Source organism: Phocoena phocoena, chromosome 3, assembly GCF_963924675.1.
Source record: "Phocoena phocoena chromosome 3, mPhoPho1.1, whole genome shotgun sequence".
NCBI classification, from domain to species: domain Eukaryota; kingdom Metazoa; phylum Chordata; class Mammalia; order Artiodactyla; family Phocoenidae; genus Phocoena; species Phocoena phocoena.
This window is the reverse complement of record NC_089221.1, coordinates 154,298,465-154,321,402: the sequence shown is the minus strand read 5'-3', so window position 1 is coordinate 154,321,402 and position 22,938 is coordinate 154,298,465. Positions and strand designations below refer to the sequence as shown.

Below are 22,938 nucleotides of genomic sequence, written 5' to 3'. Positions count from 1 at the left end.
ACTAAAGCTAGTTACAGTGCATGATTATGACATGTTGCCATTTATGTGTAAAGAAAATTATGTGGGTGTTTGTCTATATGCATAATATGCGTGTAAGTGCCGAGAGAAAGGTCAGGGGACACCTGAGCTGGTAGCTAGTTACATTTGGTTTGGGATTGAGAATGGGCATTGATGAAAGGGGACTTTAGTTACATGCAATGTTATTAAAATTTTCACGGGGAATATAGTCTTGAAGTCCTTATTACGCAATTTCAATTAAATAAGAATGGTCACTTTGGAAACACTGTTGGTCTTAGATTTGAAGTGAGGAAAAACTAGAGGTGGGAACCTTCTGGAGATTATTGCATAATGTAGGCAAGACATTACCTGGAGGAAGGCATGTGCAGTGAGTTCAGGAAAGAGGAGAGGTCCCTTCATTAAGAGTATAGGACAGGTTCGGGGTGGGATGGATTTCATTTGAAATGTTAGTGAAATATGGGTAGAGGTCACCAGTGGACAGCTGTAGAAGGTATACAGGGTTGGAACTCAACAGGGAGGTCAGGGAGCCATCAGTGCAAAGGTGGCATTTGAAGCCTTGAGCTGAGAAGATGAGGGAACAGAGGAGAGGACAGAGTCCCAGGAAACCTCAGTGTTTATGAGGTGGGTTAAGAAGGAAGAATCTGTGGCTGAGCCTGAGAGGAAGTCACCAGAGGAGAAAACTGGCAGATTCGGCTGTCATGGAAGTTGAGGACTGAGAGCTGTTGAATTGGGGAGGCCAAGGCTCTGGGGGAGCCAGGTTCTAACCCTCGCCCACTGCTTTCCTGTCCCGTGATAAACAGCAGTGCAACCTTGGACAGAAGGACGCAGGTCCTGCCCTGGCGGAGCTCAGTGGAGGGGGAGGCTAAGCGCACACAGGACTGTGGAATGACAGACTCTGGTGAGGACCTCGGGGGAAGAGCTGCAGGTGCTGTGAGAACGTGGAACAGGAGGTGTGCTGTGGGCAAGGCTTCCCGAGGAAGGGCCGGATCCCACGTTGTGAGAAGCGTTCAGGCACAGGAAGAGCATGTCCGAGAGTCCAGACAAAGGAAGTCGGCGTGTGGAGACGGGAGCGGGGAGAGGGGCCCGGGACCTGAGAGCCAGGCACAGCCTCTGAGGAGTTGAAGTACCCTGGCCATGGGCCCAGGTTTATGTTCTGCAAGGATCAGCCTGCAACCAATGTGGAGCCACCTGGCATAGATGTGTTAGGACTTGTCTGAGGTTGCTGTCGGGTCCAGACAAGTCAGTGATGACCCCTCACAATGGGGGCCCAGCAGAAGGGCTGTGGGACAGGCTGTCTCGATCCCTAAAGCGCCCACACCTTTAGTAGAGCTCATTCTTCCCTGTATAAGGTGAGATCTTTTGAGGTGGGAACCACACTTATCTCTCCTTATATCTTTTAACTGTCCCTTGGGAGAAATATTCTGATTTTGTGGGAACTGCTAGAGACCACCACAAAGTAAACAGAGAACACAGGCAGCAGGGAACCAGTGGAGAGTTTAGGAGGGGCGTCAGGTGTGGACTGAGTATGGCGTGGAAGATCAAAGGAAGAGACGGAAGAATTGTTCCCTTTCCATTTTCCATTTCAATCAGAGCCTTGGGAGCCTCTGATCCATGACGAATCCCCCTTCCTGAGTGAAGTGTTAGTTGGATTAAACTGAATAGAAAGTATGACTGGAGTCGAAAGCTGTCCAGAGAGACCCTGAAGGCACCTAGTGGTGACATCAAGTCCTTCTCAGGTTTGGGAAGCTGTCCCTGAAGGAAAACTCTGAGTGGGTATCTGGAGGAAGTAAGGACATCAGAGCCAACCAGTGTGTGCGTTTCTCTTGATGGGATGCACCTCCTCTCTTTGGTCAAAGGTGACAGTCAGATGGAGCGTCCTGGGAGTGCTGGCCTGTGGTTGTGTCTCTCCTGCACCCCTGGCGAATCTCCTATCTACCTGGACTAAAGTGCCCTTGGAACAGTTTCCCTTCCAAGGGGAGCTCACTTCCCTGTGAGCTCAGGTGAAGGACCTGGATGTTCTTGGAAGTACCTTGATCATTAACTCTAGACCAGAACCAAAAACCGACCCTTTGAACAGTCACTTCCCTCAGTCTCATTTGAGTCTCTTACTGAAGACATGAGTCCAAAGTCTAATCACTATTCTGGCATATTAAGTATATAAGATATATATATATATATATATATATATATATATATAATAAGAATAATGTGATTAAGTCAACTTGAACGTCTCATGAGTTTGGTTTACACCTAACATGAAAATATTCTTTTATTCAAAAATTTAAAAATCCAGGGATGATCTAGGTTAACAGTTACCTCCAATGTAAAGGTGTTTTTCTTTCTTTGTCTTTTTCTCTTCCTTTGTTATATTTATACAAGAATTCAGGGCAGACTGAACCTGGAAGGGTGGTCAGCTGAGGGGTTGCTTGTGGGCTGCCTTTCACTCACCGAGATTTGCTGGGGCTGCATCTGCACAGAGAGTAGGGGTCTTTTTCTAATTTGCAGAAAGGTGCTGTAGGGGTTATAGCGGCAGCCTAATGAAATAACATGCAGTAATTTTAAAGAGTGAATTTCTTACAAGGTGAAAGTTGAGCCCAAATGCTCTGTAGCCCTGTTTACTATGTTTGATTTAGTCTTGTTCTCATCCCCTGCGCTCCCCTCCTGCCACCAACATCTACTGTCCTTGTAGCTGCCAGAATGGTCTATTTAAAAGATAGATCAGGTCATCTCACTCCCATGCTCAAAACCTCTAGTGGCTTCTATCACATAGAACACAATCCATAGCCCCCAGCGTGGCCCTCAGAGGCCTTTGTGGTCTGGCCCCAGCTACCTCTTCGCCTTCACCTCCTTCCTCTCTGCCCTTCATAGGAGAACTCTAATCACCCTGGCCTCCTTGTAGTTCATCAGGAAGGCCAAGCAGGCTCCCACCTCAGGGCCTCTGCACTTACTTTTTCCTCTCCTGGACCATTCTTCTTCCTGACAGCCTGGAGCCCACTTGACTCACTTCCTCACACTATGCAGGTTTCTGCTCAGATGGCACTTTGTCAATTAGACACAGCTCATCCTTTGTCCTTTGTCCTCCACAGGACACGGGTCCTTTTTCCTCTACATTCTTTATCCCCTCACCATGCTTCATTTTCTCTCAGAGTACCTATTACTGCAAAATAGTACATATTTATTATCAGCTCTTCTCTGGATTGTAAATTCCCTCATGCTGGGTTGTCTGTTTCATTTGTTCCCATGTCCCCAGTACCTAAAATAGTGCCTGGTCAGAGTCAGCTTCCAGTTAGTGAATGTACGAATGACTTGGTTAGGTAGTCGTGATGGGGACAGAAAAAAGGGAACCAGTTGCAGAGATATTTGGCAGATAAAAGCAACAGGACTTGGAGATGGTTTAGATATGGAAGATAGAGGAGATGGAGTTGTCAAGGATGCGTGCTTGGTTTGTGGCTTGTTCTGGGATGGACAGTGATATCATTCACTGAGATAGTGGTGCTAGGAGATCAGATTTGGGGGATGGTATAATTATGGTTTTGGATGAATTAAATTAAGTTGTCTTTGGTTAACCCAGTTATTCAAGTGGAGCTGTCAAATAGCCTGTTTGATTTGGAGCTCCACCCCTTATAATATACCCTGGGCATTAAATGGAAATTTGGGAGACCCTGTCACTAAAGATAATTGAAACAGTGGTTGAGTTTGAGTTAGCCTGTGGAGTGGATTCAGAGTACAGCAAGAGTAAGAAAGAGCCTAGGACTCAATCTTGAGGAACTCTGGCATTTCATGGCCAGGCAGAGAGAAATGAACCCATAAGGAAGACAAGGGTAAGGTGTACTGTAGAAGGAAACTCAGGAGTCTAGTGTCATTGAAGTCAAGTCTCATAAAGGATGGTATCAGTAGAGGTAGGTAAAAGTAGATGAACTTGAGACATATTTAGATGGCAGAATAAACAAGTCTTGGTAATTGATTAGCGGAGGGAGAGGTGTGAAGGATGCCTTTTAAAGTTTCGATTCAGAACTGGTGCCAATTACAGAGACAAAAAGGTTATACAGGTTGGGGGAGGAAATAATCATAAATTCAGTTGAGCTGTCTTTGAAACATGTAAGTTGCTGTTTTGAGCAGGGTGTTGTATAATTAGGTATGGAGAGTGAGAGAAGTCTTGCCTAGAGTATGTTTATAGATGAAGCTGGCCTGTGGAAAGGGTACAGAGTGAAAAGAATCAGGGGCCTAGGACTCAACCCTGTGGAACTCCAAGGATTAAAGATCAGGTAGAGGAAAATGAGCGCACAAAGAAGATTGAAAAGCTGCAAAGGAGATTGAAGCTGGTGGAACAAGAGAAGAATTTAGAGGCAGGTTCAGGGTCACTGTAGCTTAGGTAGTGAGCATCTGAAAGAAAAAGAGGGCTCACTATCAGATGCTGCTGAGAGGTAAGTTAGGTGGGGACTGAAGAGAGCATCTTGCCTTTGTCACATGAAGGTCATGGTTGCCTTAGAGAGAGTAGTGGTAAGGACAGAAGCCAGAATGGAGCCCATGAGGGGTGAGTGAGCAGGAGGAGATGAATATGTGTGGGATACGACAAGGTAAGATGTGACAAGGAGGCAGTAGCTGGAGAGCTCTTCTATGCAAATATAAACAAATATTTCTTTTTTTTCCTCTGTCCACTCAAATTATATTATACAGCACACATTATTCTGCCCCTTTCACTTGATATATATTGAAACTCTTTCCATGTCAGTACATAAAGAGCTTCTTCATTCTAAGGAGTAGTTCTACAGCCTTCAGCTGGCTCTCTTCTTGGCTGGCAGAAGAGGTGATTTTGGTTGTATGTGGCTTTGGATAATGTTAGCCCAGTGGGTCCAGTTTGGGCTAGAATTTTATAAATGCTATGATTCCTAATTAGCAATATGGATATTGGTTTAAAGCTGTACCTTTATCGTGTACCCATATGGTGTCCTGGTGTATTACAGTTAGAGTTAATCCAACTGTCCATCAAAGGAATCTGGTTGAATAAGCTGAGGGACATTCTCACAGTGGAATTCTCACTGTAAAAAGGAATGAGGAAGAACTCTGTAAATTCCACTGTGGGGTGATAATATTACTAAGTAGGGGAAAGTGCAGAACAGAACAGTGAGAGTAGGACTTTTATCAAAGAAAGGAGGAAATACCAAAAAATAAAAAGTGTATATTTGCTTATATTAAAAATAAAATAGAGAAGCCAAAAAAAAAAAAAGGGTAAAAGCAGATCTATAAAAATGGTTACCTATAAGGTGAAGGAAGAAAAAGAAAAAGGATTGAGAGAACAAGGATAGAATGCAGAATTTTTTAAGGTACATTGTTTTTATAATGTTGATTTTGGAACCATAAAAATGTTTTATAAATTATAAAACAAGATTAAACAAAAATGAAAAAGTGTTCCATAAATATTGAAAGCAAAATGAAACAAATGACCCTAATTTTGTTTCAGGTTGCTGGCTTAATCACATAGAGAAAAATTATCTCAAATGCTTTTAAATCACAGCAGCTTGAATAAAGATCCTTAGTGATTTATATAAATATTATGATTTATAATAAGAAATATATATTTGGTACAGAACTCCTAAAACCCTGGGAATTCCTAGGTGATGAGAGCCACAAAGGTGTCTTTGTTATGTTAATGAGGTTTCTTTTGGACCCTACCTTAGGATGGGGCCTGGTTGCCAGGACCAATCATGTGATTAGAGGGTTGAAACTTAGTACCGCCCCTTGACCTCCAGGGAGGGGAGGGGGACTGGAGGTTGAAGTAGTTGCCAGTGGCCAATGATTTAATCAATCATGCCTGTATAATGAAGCCTCCATAAAAACCCAAAAGGACAGATTCAGAAAGCTTCTGGGTTGGTGAATATGTGGAGATCTGGGGAGAGTGGTGTACTTAGAGAGGGCTTAGAAATTCCATGCCCTTTCCCCATACATTGCCCTGTGCATCTCTTCCATCTAGCTGTTCCCAAGTTATATCCTCTTATAATTAACTGGTGATCTAGTAAGCAAAATGTTTCTCTGAGTTCCATGAGCCACTGTAGCAAATTAACCAAACCTAAGAAGGGGGTCGTGGGAACCTCGATTTATAGCCAGTTGGTGAGAAGTACAGATGATAACCTGGGCTTGTGACTGATGTCTGAGGGAGGCAGGGGGCAGTCTTGTAGGACTGAACCCTTAACCTGTGGGATATGATGCTATCTCCAGGTAGATAATGTCAGAGTTGAGCTGAATTGTAGGACACCCAGTTGGTATCCAAGAATTGCTTATTATTGATGTGGAAACCACCCCTACCACCACCACATTGGAATTGGGTGAAGAACATGTAATTAGTACCTTACAGGCAAAAATAACTTCAAAAATAATGTTGATTTTGGTGGGTATAATAAAAATATGTGGTTATGTTTACAAATAGAGTTCTTATCTTTGAGAAATGTGTTCTGAAATATTATTGATGAAATGATATAATATGGAATTAGCGTACTTTAGCATATGCTAATGAAAGAGACGTAAGGGAGTTGTATTAATTTTCTCAGCCTGCTCCAACAAAGTGCCACAAACTGTGTGGCTTTAAACAACAGAAATTTATTGTCTCACAGTTTTGCGGGACCATGCTCCCTCTGAAACTCCAGGTAGAATCCTTCCTTGCCTCTCCCTACCTTCTGGATGTGGCCAGTGGTCCTTGTTCCTTGGCTTGCAGCTGCATCACTCCAGTCTCTGCTTCTCTTGTCACTTGGTGTTCCCCTGGGGTATCTTGATATGGTCTTTCTGTGCTTGCCTGTGTCCAAATTTCCCTTTTATAAAGACACCAGTCATATTAGGACCTACCTTAATCACCTCATCTCAACTTGATTGAATCTGCAAAGTTACTATTACCAAATAAGGTCATATTCTGTTATTGGAAATTAGGAATTCAACATATCTTTTTTGGGTGATGCAGTTCAACCCGTAATAAGGTAATAGATGAAACAGCATTAGTGATTGTTGATGCTGGCTTGGCAATTCATTGTACAAGTCATTCTACTTTTGTACATGCTGAACATTTTCCATAATAAAAAGCTTTAAAAATCAGAATTACCAACAACAGAATTTCTAAAACAGCATTTCTCTTTTTCACCAACACAGGCATTCTGGAATACATTTACAGATGTGTAGTTCTGCCCCCATGGTGGTGTTGTGTGTAATTCTCAGCATATAGCTCCTTCAATTCTCTGACTCTAGAAAACCTTATGAGACTGCAAATGTATGTGACATTTTTATAGGAATAATTTTGAATCTGACCACCTGTAGGATAAGGTGGGAAGGATATAGGTCTGGAAAGTTGGCTTGGGTTCAAAGATTTTGATGCTGCCTTTAGCCCTCATACTATCCCTCCATCTAATCTATGGCTAATCCTTTAAAATCCCATTTTAGACATTCCTTCCCGCAAATTCTGGTCACCACTTGTACGCCTTCCCAGCTTGCACTTGCTACTATCTGAGGGTAGTTTGGATGTTGTTGTAAGCTCACATTTTCATCCATTTCTGTCTTGTGTTTTTGTTGTATAAATTATCGCACTTCTCCTTTTTTGTCTCTAATGCCAAACTGGGAGCTCCTTAAAGAAGTTAACTGTTTCTTTTCATTACCAGATCTGGAATGTTTTGTGGATCACATGCCTAGGATAGAGGCTGACATATTGTAGGTGCTTTTTAAGTATTTGATGAATGAATTAAATAAGGAGCAGTCAGTGCTTTTTGAAATAATAAGAGGAGTTCTATACAGTAAGAAGGTTAAATTCAGTGGGAAGTAATACTAGAAAGGTGAGAAATGGGTCAAAGGATCAAATTGAAGGTCAATAGCAATAGTCACTATTGAGTAAGGAGATCCTGAACTTGGATGTATTAATGATGGTTGTTAGAGACATCTTAGTGAAGAGATTCAAGGGAATTTGATGACTGACTAGACTTGGAATGCAGGGGAGAGAAGATTCTGAGATGAAACTAAGAATTCATGGCAAAGGAGCTGAAGAAGTTACATAATTCAGAACTCGGAAACACAAAAAAGAGTTTGAAAGGAATGCACTGGATTCGGATTTGGACAAGCTGAATTTGAAGAAAAATACTCAAATGGAGAGTCTAGCAGGCAGCTGGAAATACCTCTGTAAAGTGTTTTGAGGGTCAGGATAGTCATTCAGATAGGAGGTGTGGGAGTGGATGAAATCATCTAGGGAGAGAAGGTTGAAGAGAGACTCACAGAGTTTCATAAGCACCAAGGGAGGAGAATCTAGACCTAATGACAGGAACTAGTCAGGGTGGTGGTCATTGGCAAGATCACCTGGTCTCTAAACTTCTGACCTAAGTCGTAACCTTGTTCATGAGTTAGCTCAGGCCCAGGCTTGATTCTGGGAGAGAGCAAAAGTTGAACTGCACTTCAGGAGACATATCTTAGACCTACAGAAAACTTTAAGCAGACCATAAAGAACAGTTAGGATGTCCATAATCCAGGACTCATGTCCCCTTCATTGGGAAACATGACTGTTTTAAGTTATTAGTCCCGTTCTGGACTAAGGCATTGGCACTTGAAGTAGAGTGGAGGTGAGTTTCACAGTACTGGTATGGACCCTTGTAGCTATAATTACTTCCATTAAAAAATGAAAACTCCCCATGTCCTGTTTCTTTATTCTCCTTTAAGCAGAACTTTTCAAAAGCATTTCTATACTTGATGTCTCCATGTTCTCACCTCCCATTGTTTCTTCTGTGCACTCCAGTGGGGCTTTCTTCCTTACTATTCCATGAAAAGCAGTTATTAAATCCCAGACAGTCTTCATCTTGGCACAATCAGGGTTAAGTTTTTAATTCTTAAATTGTTTAACAAAGTTGATCATTGCCTCCTCACTGGAGTACTTTCTTCCTTTGGCTTCTGGACCACCATACTCTTCTGCTTTTCTTCCTTTTCTTGCCCTCTAGTATTACAGTGCCTAAGTGACTTTTTCAGTTCTTAAGTTTTTTTTTTTTTTTTTTGGCTGTGTTGGGTCTTTGTTGCTTCACGCAGGCTTTCTCTAGTTGCGGCAAGTGGGGGTTCTGTGTTGCGGTGCACAGGCTTCTCATTGTGGTGGCTTCCCTTGTTGCAGAGCACGGGCTCCAGGTGTGCAGGCTCAGCAGTTGTGGGCCACGGGCTCCAGAGCGCAGGCTCAGTAGTTGTGGCACACGGGCTTAGTTGCTCCTTAGAGCAACTAAGTTGATCTTCCTGGACCAGGACTCAAACCCATGTCCCCTGCATTGGCAGGCGGATTCTTAACCACTGCACCACCAGGGAAGCCCAGTTCTTCAGCTTTAAATAAAACTTACCTACTGATGACTCCTAAACACCTGAATGTAGCTTTAACCTTTTCCAAAATAATCTAAAAATATCTCCAAAATAATACATAAAACTGAATGTTTCAGTATCTTCTTCAGTGTCTCTTAAGGCATTTCAGCCATAACGAACATATCTGAAACAGAATAACCCCTGAGACTTGCCCTTTTCCTAGTCTTCTCCTTCTCAGTAGCTTGTGCCAGCATTCATCATTTTCAGGCTGGAAACCTAGGAGTGATCCCTAACTCTTTTATTCCCTCTCAGCACCCCACATACAGTCCTCCAGCAATTTCAGTTATGTTAGTATGTGATAAGGATGCAGTCACCATATACCTCTACCCCATTTCTCACCTACTTGACTACAGGAGCTTCCTAATCTTCCCTGCTCCCTGCTTCCACTTGTGCTCCAACAGTCTGTTCTCTACACAGTAGCCAACTTGAGTGAGCATGTAATTGCCTTGTGACTTCCCATGATACTTAGAATAAAATTCCAGAGTCCTTACATGACCTGTGAGGCCTTATATGACTTGCCTCTACCTATTCCTCCAATGTTATTTACTATTTTCTCTTTTGCTCGCTGCACTCTAGCCACACAGCCTCTTTGCTGTTCCTCAGAAGTCACCACACTTTCGTGTTTGCTGTTTTCTTTGCCCAGGAAGCTCTTGCTTCACACATCCATATGGTTGTTTGTTTACTTATTGTTAGTCCATCCCTCCCTCATACACACACACACACACACAATACACATACACAAAACCAAGGTATAAGCTCCTCAAAGACCGGAACTCTGTCTTACATATCACATTCTCTGCATTCCCTAGAACATTACCTAGTCCATAGTAGGCAGTTAATAAATATTTGTGAATGGAAAGGATGTCTCCAGCATATGCAAAGATAACGAAATAAGATAAAAACATGTAGTGCTCCAGAAACTGCATGCAGTTCAGCATACCTGGCAAGAAACCAGGGTAGGGAGATGAGTACCGAGGTGAATGAAGGTCAGATCATGAAACACCTTGTTGACCATGTTAAGTATTCAGGACCTTACTTATATACAAATCATTGAAGATAAGTTGGAGGATCTTACAGAAGTTTGCAACATGGTAAGATGTGGATTTTAGAAAGATTACTGTGGCTTCAGTGTAGAGACTGAATTGACAGCAAGATATGAGGTGGGGAGACTAGTTAGAAGACTACGGTGGAACAGTAAAGCATGAGAAACAGAGTACCATTTAGGTACCCGAGCCCAGTGCTCAGGGCTCTAGTAAAGTTGTTGGTTGTAAAACTGCAGTCTTTACATACAGACCTAAGGCAGGGTCTCTAACTTTGCCTTATAAACTACAATCCAAAATTTTGGAATCTTGCTGTCTTCTTCCCAGCTCGTGTAGTAACCTAGAACCAGTGACTGATGTTCACAGGGAACATTTTTACCACTGCCTCCCACACTTCTGCCCAAATAATGTTATTGAAATTTGGATCACTTAAGCAAGACTTAGATGGACAAGGAAATTGAAAGGTGTTGAACAGAAAATAAAAAACTCCTCTTTCTGTTACAACAAATAGTAAAGATTAGACAGCAGATAGGTTTTGTGATTGGCTAAGTGAAAAAGAGCTATTACACGAATGCACATTATGGGCTCTTCCAGAAGATGTGGTTCCTAATTTAATGAGTGATTTATTGATACTTATCTATATATGTATTTTAAAATGAGTGTTATTCTCACTTGCTCTGTTTGGCAAATATCAGTGCCTTAAAAAAATAGTAAAGATGGGTGCATATAAAATTAGAGAGGGTCGGGCTCCCCTGATGGCGCAGTGGTTGAGAGTCCACCTGCCGATGCAGGGGACATGAGTTCGTGCCCCGGTCCAGGAAGATCCCACATGCCGCGGGGCGGCTGGGCCCGTGAGCCATGGCTGCTGAGCCTGCGCGTCCGGAGCCTGTGCTCCGCAATGGGAGAGGCCACAACAGTGAGAGGCCCACGTACCGCAAAAAAAAAAAAAAAAATTAGGGTGTGTAGAGTGGGGGAAAAAAACCCCAAACCGTAGGGAAAGCAATTTTTAAAGTGGAAATAGAAAAAGTTACCCATGAAGGAAACTGAGAAGTAACACTTGTAGAAGAAAAGAGAAAAGCAGAATATATTATGTTCACCAAGCAGAGAGAATCTGTATACAGGTGAGAAAGTGAATGTCAGATAGGAATCTCAAAATACAGTGAGTTGCAAAGGAGCCCTTTAAATGGTTACTCTAGCCCAGGAGAAAATGCAAAACTATATGTATACCTATTCCCTGACAGAATTTAATATTCAATGAATTGTGTCCTTACCCCATTTTAAAATTTATTGAATTTAATTCTGTTTTTTACCACCTTATCATGTTAGCCCTTTTTACCTTTTTATGTTTATTCCTGTTTTATTGATCTTTGACTCTTTTCTATGCCACTTGCATAGCATCTCCTGCTTGATGCATGAGCAAGGCTGCTTTCTTATCTTGCAACTTTGGGCTTCATGCCTACCTGTTGGCACCTCTGTAGATTAATTCAGTAATTACTTCCTGTTTGAACTGGCTCTGAAACCCTCCCATTGCTTGTATAATGTACTGTCCTGGAAGGCAACTTCTCATACAAGTGCTTGAATCCTGTGTGTGTGTGTGTGTGTGTGTGTGTGTGTGTGTGTGTGTATGAAATTAATATAAAAATAATTGAGATTATTTGACATTGTTCAAATTAGGTATATGTAAATTATTAAGGAAGGTTAACAAAACAAACATTTTGTGTATAATTCAGATGCCATTAGGAGGATCTGTAGGTTAATAGGGCATGCTAATCTGCTTGCAGAGAACATTAGAGTAGAAAAGGAAAGTGAAAAATATTTAGATATAGATAAACATAATTACATGTATAGAATATATATATATATATTTTTTTAACACTGGTGAGTGCCTATAATAAGAGAAATGCACTCTGGAAACTCACAGTCAAGAAAGGACCCAGTTAACTTTTGAACTGAATCTGAAGGATACAAAGGAATTTGGCATGAGGGAAAAGGGATGAAGACTTTCCAGATTAGGAATGATTACAGAAAGAAGAAAAATGTCATGAAGAAAATTTAGGATTCTATCATGGGCTTTGGACTCTGATCCCAGGCTGCCTTTTCCAATTCATGGCTCCCCTTTGAATCCCTCTTCTCCATTTTCCATTAGCCAATTCTTCTGATCACTCTTACACTCACCCTCTTTAAATGGGTTTGTTTAATCATTTCTCCACTCTGTTGTTCTCAAATCCTATTGATTGTTTCTCTGTACCACTTAAATCTCCTGAATTTTTCTTCTTACTATTTTTGGCCATATACCAAGACCTTATTTATTTATTTATTTTTATTTTTTAATATCTTTATTGGGGTATAATTGCTTTACAATGGTGTGTTAGTTTCTGGTTTATAACAAGGTGAATCAGTTATACATATATATATGTTGCCATATCTCTTCCGTCTCCCTCCCTCCCTCCCACCCTCCCTATCCCACCCCTCCACGCAGTCACAAAGGACCAAGCTGATCTCCCTGTGCTATACGGCTGCTTCCCACTAGCTACCTACCGTATATTTGGTAGTGTATATATGTCCATGCCTCTCTCTCGCTTTGTCGCAGCTTACCCTTCCCCCTCCCCTTATCCTCAAGTCCATTCTCTAGTAGGTCTGTGTCATTATTCCTATCTTACCCCTAGGTTCTTCATGACATTTTTTTTTCTTAAATGCCATATATATGTGTTAGCATACGGTATTTGTCTTTCTCTTTCTGACTTCACTGTGTATGACAGAATCTAGGTCTATCCACCTCATTACAAATAGCTCAATTTCATTTCTTTTTATGGCTGAGTAATATTCCATTGTATATATGTGCCACATCTTCTTTATCCGTTCATCCGATGATGGACACTTAGGTTGCTTCCATCTCTGGGCTATTGTAAATAGAGCTTCAATGAACATTTTGGTACATGACTCTTTTTGAATTATGGGTTTCTCAGGGTATATGCCCAGTAGTGGGATTGCTGGGTCATATGGTAGTTCTATTTGTAGTGTTTAAGGAACATCCATACTGTTCTCCATAGTGGCTGAACCAATTCACATTCCCACCAGCAGTGCAAGAGTGTTCCCTTTTCTCCACATACTCTCCAGCATTTATTGTTTCTAGATTTTTTCATGATGGCCATTCTGACTGGTGTGAGATGATATCTCATTGTAGTTTTGATTTGCATTTTTTAATGATTAATGATGTTTAGCATTCTTTCATGTGTTTGTTGGCAGTCTGTATATCTTCTTTGGAGAAATGTCTATTTAGGTTTTCTGCCCATTTTTGGATTGGGTTGTTTGTTGTTTTATTGAGCTGCATGAGCTGCTTGTAAATTTTGGAAATTAATCCTTTGTCAATTGCTTCATTTGCAAATATTTTCTCCCATTCTGAGGGTTTTCTTTTGGTCTTGTTTATGGTTTCCTTTGCTGTGCAAAAGCTTTGAAGTTTCATTAGGTCCCATTTGTTTATTTTTGTTTTTATTTCCATTTCTTTAGGAGGTGGGTCAAAAAGGATCTTGCTGTGATTTATGTCATAGAGTGCTCTTCCTATGTTTTCCTCTAAGAGTTTGATAGTTTCTGGCCTTACATTTAGGTCTTTAATCCATTTTGAGCTTATTTTTGTGTATGGTGTTAGGGAGTGATCTAATCTCATACTTCTACATGTACCTGTCCAGTTTTCCCAGCACCACTTATTGAAGAGGCTGTCCTTTCTCCACTGTACATTTCTGCCTCCTTTATCAAAGATAAGGTGACCATATATGTGTGTGGGTTTATCTCTGGGCTTTCTATCCTGTTCCATTGATCTATCTTTCTGTTTTTGTGCCAGTACCATATTGTCTTGATTACTGTAGCTTTGTAGTATAGCCTGAAGTCAGGGAGCCTGATTCCTCCAGCTGCGTTTTTCGTTCTCAAGATTGCTTTGGCTATTCGGGGTCTTTTGTGTTTCCATACAAATTGCGAAATTTTTAGTTCTAGTTCTGTGAAAAATGCCAGTGGTAGTTTGATCGGGATTGCATTGAATCTGTAGATTGCTTTGGGTAGTAGAGTCATTTTCACAATGTTGATTCTTCCAATCCAAGAACATGGTATATCTCTCCATCTATTTGTATCATCTTTTATTTCTTTCATCAGTGTCTTATAATTTTCTGCATACAGGTCTTTCATCTCCTTAGGTAGGTTTATTCCTAGATATATTATTCTTTTTGTTGCAATGGTAAATGGAAGTATTTTCTTGATTTCACTTTCATATTTTTCATCATTAGTGTATAGGAATGCCAGAGATTTCTGTGCATTAATTTTGTATGCTGCAACTTACCAAATTCATTGATTAGCTCTAGTAGTTGTCTGGTAGCATCTTTAGGATTCTCTATGTATAGTATCATTTCATCTGCAAACAGTGACAGCTTTACTTCTTCTTTTCCGATTTGGATTCCTTTTATTTCCTTTTCTTCTCTGATTGCTGTGGCTAAAACTTCCAAAACTATGTTGAATAAGAGTGGTGAGAGTGGGCAACCTAGTCTTGTTCCTGATCTTAGTGGAAATGCTTTCAGTTTTTCACCATTGAGGACAATGTTGGCTGTGGGTTTGTCATATATGGCCTTTATTATGTTTAGGAAAGTTCCCTCTATGCCTAGTTTCTGCAGGGTTTTTATCATAAATGGGTGTTGAATTTTGTCAAAAACTTTCTCTGCATCTATTGAGCTGATCATATGGTTTTTCTCCTTCAATTTGTTAATATGGTATATCACATTGATTGATTTGCATGTATTGCAGAATCCTTGCATTCCTGGAATAAACACCACTTGATCATGGTGTATGATCCTTTTAATGTTCTCTTGGATTCTGTTTGCTAGTATTTTGTTGAGGATTTTTGTATCTATGTTCATCAGTGATATCGGCCTGTAGTTTTCTTTCTTTGTGACATCCTTGTCTGGTTTTGATATCAACGTGATGGTGGCCTCGTAGAATGAATTGGGGAGTGTTCCTCCCTCTGCTATATTTTGGAAGAGTTTGAGAAGGATAGGTATTAGCTCTTCTCTAAATGTTTGATAGAATTCGCCTGTGAAGCCATCTGGTCCTGGGCTTTTGTTTGTTGGAAGATTTTTAATCACAGTTTCAATTTCAGTGCTTGTGATTAGTCTGTTCATATTTTCTATTTTTTCCTGATTCAGTCTTGGCAGGTTGTGCATTTCTAAGAAATTGTCCATTTCTTCCAGGTTGTCCATTTTATTGGCATAGGGTTGCTTGTAGTAATCTCTCATGATCTTTTGTATTTCTGCAGTGTCAGTTGTTCTCCTTTTTCATTTCTAATTCTATTGATTTGAGTCTTCTCCCTTTTTTTCTTGATGAGTCTGGCTAATGGTTTATCAATTTTGTTTATCTTCTCAAAGAACCAGGTTTTAGTTTGTTTTTTTTTTTTTTTTTTTTTTTTTGGTGGTATGCGGGCCTCTCACTGTTGTGGCCTCTCCCGTTGCGGAGCACAGGCTCCGGACGCGCAGGCTCAGCGGCCATGGCTCACGGGCCCAGCCGCTCCGCGGCATGTGGGATCTTCCCGGACCGGGGCACGAACCCGTGTCCCCTGCATCGGCAGGCGGACTCTCAACCACTGCGCCACCAGGGAAGCCCCCAGGTTTTAGTTTTATTGATCTTTGCTATCATTTCTTTTTCATTTATTTCTGATCTGATTTTTATGATTTCTTTCCTTCTGCTAACTTCGGGGGTTTTTTGTTCTTATTTCTCTAATTGCTTTCGGTGCAAGGTAAGGTTGTTTATTCGAGATGTTTCCTGTTTCTTAAGGTAGGATTGTATTGCTATAAACTTCCCTCTTAGAACTGCTTTTGCTGCATCCCATAGGTTTTGGGTCATCGTGTCTCCATTGTCAGTTGTTTCTAGGTATTTTTTTATTTTCTCTTTGATTTCTTCAGTGATCACTTCATTATTAAGTAGTATATTGTTTAGCCTCCATGTGTTTGTTTTGTTTTTACAGATCTTTTCTTGTAATTGATATCTAGTCTCATAGCGTTGTGGTCGGAAAAGATACTTGATCAGTTTCAATTTTCTTAAATTTACCAAGGCTTGATTTGTGACCCAAGATATGATCTATCCTGGAGAATGTTCCATGAGCACTTGAGAAAAATGTGTAATCTGTTGTTTTTGGATGGAGTGTCCTATAAATATCAATTAAGTCCATCTTGTTTAATGTATCATTTAAAGCTTGTGTTTCCTTATTTATTTTCATTTTGGATGATCTGTCCATTGGTGAAAGTAGGGTGTTAAAGTCCCCTACTATGAATGTGTTACTGTCAATTTCCCCTTTTATGGCTGTTAGTATTTGCCTTATGTATTGAGGTGCTCCTGTGTTGGGTGGATAGATATTTACAATTGTTATATCTTCTTCTTGGATCAATCCCTTGATCAGTATGTAGTGTCCTTCTTTGTCTCGTCTAATAGTCTTTAAAGTCTATTTTGTCTGATATGAGAATTGCTACTCCAGCTTTCTTTTGGTTTCCATTTGCATGGAATATCTTTTTCCATCCCCTTACTTTCAGTCTGTATTTGTCTCTAGGTCTGAAGTGGGTCTCTTTTAGACAGCATATATATGGGTCTTGTTTTTGTATCCATTTAGCCAATCTGTGTCTTTTGGTGGGAGCATTTAGTCCATTTACATTTAAGGTAATTATCGATATGTATGTTCCTATTCCCATTTTCTTAATTGTTTTGGGTTTGTTATTGTAGGTTTTTTCCTTCTCTTGTGTTTCTTGCCTAGAGAAGCTCCTTTAGCATTTGTTGTAAAGATGGTTTGGTGGTGCTGAACTCTCTCAGCTTGTCTGTAAAGGTTTTAAGGTTTTAATTTTTTTTTAAGGTTTTAATTTCTCCATCAAATGTGAATGAGATCCTTGTTGGGTAGAATAATCTTGGTTGCAGGTTTTTCTCCTTCATCACTTTAAATGTGTCCTGCCATTCCCTTCTGGCTTGCAGAGTTTCTGCCGAAAGATCAGCTGGTAACCTTATAGGGATTCCCTTGTGTGTTATTTGTTGTTTTTCCCTTGCTGCTTTTAATATGCTTTCTTTGTATTTAATTTTTGACAGTTTGATTAATATGTGTCTTGGCGTATTTCTCCTTGGATTTATCCTGTATGGGACTCTCTGTGCTTCCTGGACTTGATTAACTATTTCCTTTCCCATATTAGGGAAGTTTTCAACTATAATCTCTTCAAATATTTTCTCAGTCCCTTTCTTTTTCTCTTCTTTTTCTGGAAACCTTATAATTCGAATGTTGGTGTGTTAAATGTTGTCCCAGAGGTCTCTGAGACTGTCCTCAGTTCTTTTCATTCCTTGTTGTTTATTCTGCTCTGCAGTAGTTATTTCCACTATTTTATCTTCCAGGTCACTTATCCGTTCTTCTGCCTCAGTTATTCTGCTATTGATCCCATCTAGAGTATTTTTCATTTCATTTACTGTGTTGTTCATTGTTGTTTCTTTCATTTTTAGTTCTTCTAGGTCCTTGTTAAATGTTTCTTGCATTTTGTCTATTCTATTTCCAAGATTTTGGATCATCCTATGATTATTCTGAATTCTTTTTTAGGTAGACTGCCTATTTCCTCTTCATTTGTTAGGTTGGTGGGTTTTTATCTTGCTCCTTCATCTGCTGTGTGTTTTTCTGTCTTCTCATTTTGCTTATCTTACTGTGTTTGGAGTCTCCTTTTTGCAGGCTGCAGGTTCGTAGTTCCCATTGTTTTTGGTGTCTGTCCCCAGTGGCTAAGTTTGGTTCAGTGGGTTGTGTAGGCTTCCTGGTGGTGGGGACTAGTGCCTGTGTTCTGGTGGATGAGGCTGGATCTTGTGTTTCTAGTGGGCAGGTCCACATCTGGTAGTGTGTTTTGGGGTGTCTGTGGACTTATTATGATTTTAGGCAGTCTCTCTGCTAATGGGTGGGGTTGTGTTCCTGTTTTGCTAGTTGTTTGGCATAGGTTGTCCAGCACTGTAGCTTGCTGGTCGTTGAGTGAAGCTGGGTGCTGGCATTGAGATGGAGGTCTCTGGGAGATTTTTGCCGTTTGATATTATGTGGAGCTGGGAAGTCTCTTGTTGACCAGTGTCCTGAAGTTGGCTCTCCCACCTCAGAGGCACAGCAGTGACTCCTGGATGCAGCACCAAGAGCCTTTCATCCGGACGGCTCAGAATAAAAGGGAGAAAAAGTAGAGAGAAAGAATTAGTAGAAGTAGGAAGGAAGCAAGAAAGAAAGAAAGGAAGGGAGGAAGGAAGAAGAAAAGAAGGAAAGAAAGGGAGGGAGGAAGGAAGGACGGACGGAATGAGGGAAGAAAGGAAAAAAGAAAGAAGGTAAAGTAAAATGAAGTAAAATACAATAAAGTTATTAAATTAAAATATAATTATTAAGAAAAAAATTTTAAAAACAAAAAATATGGACGGATAGAACCTTAGGACAAATGGTGGAAGCAAAGCTATACAGACAAAATCTCATACAGAAGCATACACATACACACTCACAAAAAGAGGAAAAGGGGAAAAAATCATAAATCTTGCTCTCAAAGTCCACCTCCTCAATTTGGGATGTTTTGTTGTCTGAAGGAGGGCAGGAAGGAAAGAAAGAAGATAAAATAAAATAAAAGTTATTCAAATAAAAAATAATCATTAAAAAAAAAAAAGAAAAAAACAGACGGATAGAACCCTGGGACAAATGGTAGAAGTAAAGGTATACAGTCAAAATCTCACACAGAAGCATACACATACACCCTCACAAAAAGAGGAAAAGGGGAAAAAATCATAAATCTTGCTCTCAAAGTCCACCTCCTCAATTTGGGATGATTCGTTGTCTATTCATGTATTCCACAGATACAGGGTGCATCAAGTTGATTGTGGAGCTGTAATCCGCTGCTTCTGAGGCTGCTGGGAGAGATTTCCCTTTCTCTTCTTTGTTCTCACAGCTCCCAGGGGCTCAGCTTTGGATTTGGCCCCACCTCTGTGTGTAGGTCGCCAGAGGGCGTCTGTTTTTCGCTCAGACAGGATGGGGTTAAAGGAACCGCTGATTCGGGGTCTCTGGCTCACTCAGGCCAGGGGGAGCGAGGGGCACGGAGTGCGGGGTGAGCCTGTGGCGGCAGAGGCCGGCGTGATGTTGCACCAGCCTGAGGCTCGCCATGCGTTCTCCCGGGGAAGTTGTCCCTGGATCCCGGGAACCTTGCAGTGACGGGCTGCACAGGCTCCCCAGAAGGGAGGTGTGGATAGTGACCTGTGCTTGCCCACAGGCTTCTTGGTGGCGGCAGCAGCAGCCTTAGCGTCTCCTGCCCATCTCTGGGGTCTGCGCTTTTAGCCGCATCTTGCGCCCGTCTCTGGAGCTCCTTTAAGCAGTGCTCTTAATCCCCTCTCCTCGTGCACCAGGAAACAAAGAGGGAAGAAAAAGTCTCTTGCCTCTTCTGCAGCTCCAGACCTTTTCCCGGACTCCCTCCCGGGTAGCCATGGTGCACTAACCCCTTCAGGCTGTGTTCACTCCGCCAACCCCAGTCCTCTCCCTGCGATCCGCCCAAGACCCGAGCCTCAGCTCACAGCCCTGCCCCGGCGGGTGAGCAGACAAGCCTCTCGGGCTGGTGAGTCCTCTGTGCGGGAATATCCCTGCTTTGCCCTTCTCACCCCTGTTGCTGCACTCTCCTCCGTGGCGCCGAAGCTCCCCCCCTCCGCCACCTGCAGTCTCCAGCCGCGAAGGGGCTTCCTAGCGTGTGGAAACCTTTCCTCCTTCGCAGCTCTCTCCCACTGGTGCAGGTCCCATTCCTATCCTTTTGTCTCTGTTTTTTTTTTTTTTTCTTTTGCCCTACCCAGGTACGTGGGGGAGTTTCTTGCCTTTTGGGAGGTCTGAGGTCTGCCAGCATTCAGTAGGTGTTCTGTAGGAGTTGCTCCACGTGTAGATGTATTTCTGGTGTATCTGTGGGGAGGAAGGTTATCTTTGCATCTTAGTCCTCTGCCATCTTCCCCTGGTCCCCCAAGACCTTATTTAAATACCATCAGTATTCAGTCTATACATTTAGTCTCAGTAACCAAATGCTGTATCACATGAAACATCTCCAGTTTTTTCTGTCCCTTCCAGGATGGAAGAACAGTTATAAAACCACAAAGTCAACTCAAACACAAGGTTCTTCATTTCAGGAGATGATAATGAAAAGATCCAAAAGGAATGGACCCTGGGGCTTCAAATCAGAAAAACCCTGCAAATATGAAGACAGATTAGAGAAAAAGCAGAAGAAAAACCAAAGTGTTCAGATAGTTTCAGTCACTCACAAGAAAATCTTCACTGTAGAAAGAAAACATAAAAATACTGAATTTGGCCAAAACTTCAGCCTAAAGTCAGTCCTTGTTAGGCAACAGATGGTTCCCAGAGAAAAAACCCTACCAAAATGTGAAATACAAGGAAACACCTTCAAACAGAATTCCAATTTACTTAATCAACAAAAAATCAACACAGCCGGGAAACGTTATAAATGTAGTATGTGTGAGAAAACCTTCATTAATACTTCATCCCTTCGTAAACATGAGAAAAACCATAGTGGAGAGAAATTATTTAAATGTAAAGACTGTTCGAAAGCCTTTAACCAAAGTTCAGCTCTTATTCAACATCAAATAACTCATACTGGAGAGAAACCCTATATATGTAAAGAATGTGGGAAAGCTTTCACTCTCAGTACATCTCTTTATAAACACCTAAGAACACACACTGTGGAGAAATCCTATAGATGTAAGGAATGTGGTAAATCCTTCAGCAGAAGGTCAGGCCTTTTTATACATCAAAAAATCCATGCTGGAGAAAACCCCTATAAATATAATCCAGGTAGGAAGGCATCTAGTTGCAACACATCCCTTCCTGGATGTCAGAGAATGAATTCCAGAAAGAAGTCCTATTTATGTAATGAATGTGGCAATACCTTTAAGTCTAGTTCATCCCTTCGTTATCATCAGAGAATTCACACAGGAGAGAAACCTTTTAAATGTAGTGAATGTGGGAGAGCCTTCAGTCAGAGTGCATCTCTTATTCAACATGAAAGAATTCACACTGGAGAAAAGCCTTATAGATGTAATGAATGTGGAAAAGGTTTCACTTCTATTTCACGACTTAACAGACACCGAATAATTCATACTGGTGAGAAGTTTTATAATTGTAATGAATGTGGTAAAGCCTTAAGTTCCCACTCAACACTTATTATTCATGAAAGAATTCATACTGGAGAGAAACCATGTAAATGTAAAGTGTGTGGGAAAGCCTTCAGACAAAGTTCAGCTCTCATTCAACATCAGAGAATGCATACTGGAGAAAGACCCTATAAATGTAATGAGTGTGGGAAAACTTTCAGGTGTAACTCATCCCTTAGTAATCATCAGAGAATTCACACAGGAGAGAAACCATATCGATGTGAAGAATGTGGGATATCTTTTGGCCAAAGTTCAGCTCTTATTCAACATCGAAGGATTCATACAGGAGAGAAACCCTTCAAATGTAATACATGTGGGAAAACTTTTAGACAGAGCTCATCACGTATTGCCCATCAGAGAATTCATACTGGAGAGAAACCCTATGAATGTAATACATGTGGGAAACTTTTCAATCACAGGTCATCTCTTACTAATCATTATAAAATTCATATTGAAGAGAACCCCTAGAAAGTAGGTTTGCATGTGTGAAATTCTGAAACCAAAGCTCATCAGAATACATGAAAGTGATGTAATAAATGTAATAGATATGAAAAGCCATTCTATGATTTAGTCATCAAATAATAAATTCCAAGGACAAACCTATGTAATAGATAATGAGGAAACTGGAAATTGTTTAGTCCTATCAGACACTTTATAATAACCTAAAATGAAGAATTCCTGACTGGAGACATTGACTTTGGGCATTTGTAAAATAATTGTTTTCTCTACAGCATCATATGCTGCATATTATATGTAATTGTTATAAACATCTGGGTGATGAAGGGAAGTGTGCACTGGATTTCCTGTTAAACTGTAAACTGTTAATACTTCTTAAAAAATAACTGACATTGTAATAGTATATAAAAGGTGTGGTCAAAGAAATTATACATTTTTAGAGAAAAGGACCAAATAAAAGATTAAAATGAATTGTAAACTACCTCTCACTTTCTGGGGTTTGTCCTTTTCCTGACTTGATGTCAAACTTTGTGCATGGATTTCATTTAAAAATAGAAATAAAAGTGTTCTCTTCCTTTGTTCTTCTAGTAATTGCTGTGAATTGAAAATTTTCTACCCAATTTTTAATTCTGTTCTCAGAATTATTTTTTTTGCTCTGAAGTCATTTATTATGAAATTATACATGCTATATACTGTGAGCTGTCATCTTAAGTATATTAAATGGAAAAATAAGTGATTTTCAAGTTTAAGGCTATTAAATGTATATTTAATATATATTATACATATATATTTAATAACATATATTCTAAATTCACAACGGAAGGGACTGTCAAAAGTAGTTTAATGAATCTAGCATATGTGCCAAAATATT

General features: G+C 40.6%; 1 protein-coding gene across 1 annotated transcript in view; it reads left to right on the top strand.

The window, feature by feature from the left end:
- Positions 1-22,079, top strand: part of LOC136120333 (zinc finger protein 354A) — a 27,079-nt gene extending 5,000 nt beyond the window's left edge. Inside the window, exon 3 of the mRNA XM_065873755.1 lies at positions 20,515-22,079. Coding sequence (XP_065729827.1) covers positions 20,515-22,079 — 1,565 coding nt within the window. The remainder of the gene's footprint in view (positions 1-20,514) is intronic.
- Positions 22,080-22,938: the final 859 nt, after the last annotated feature.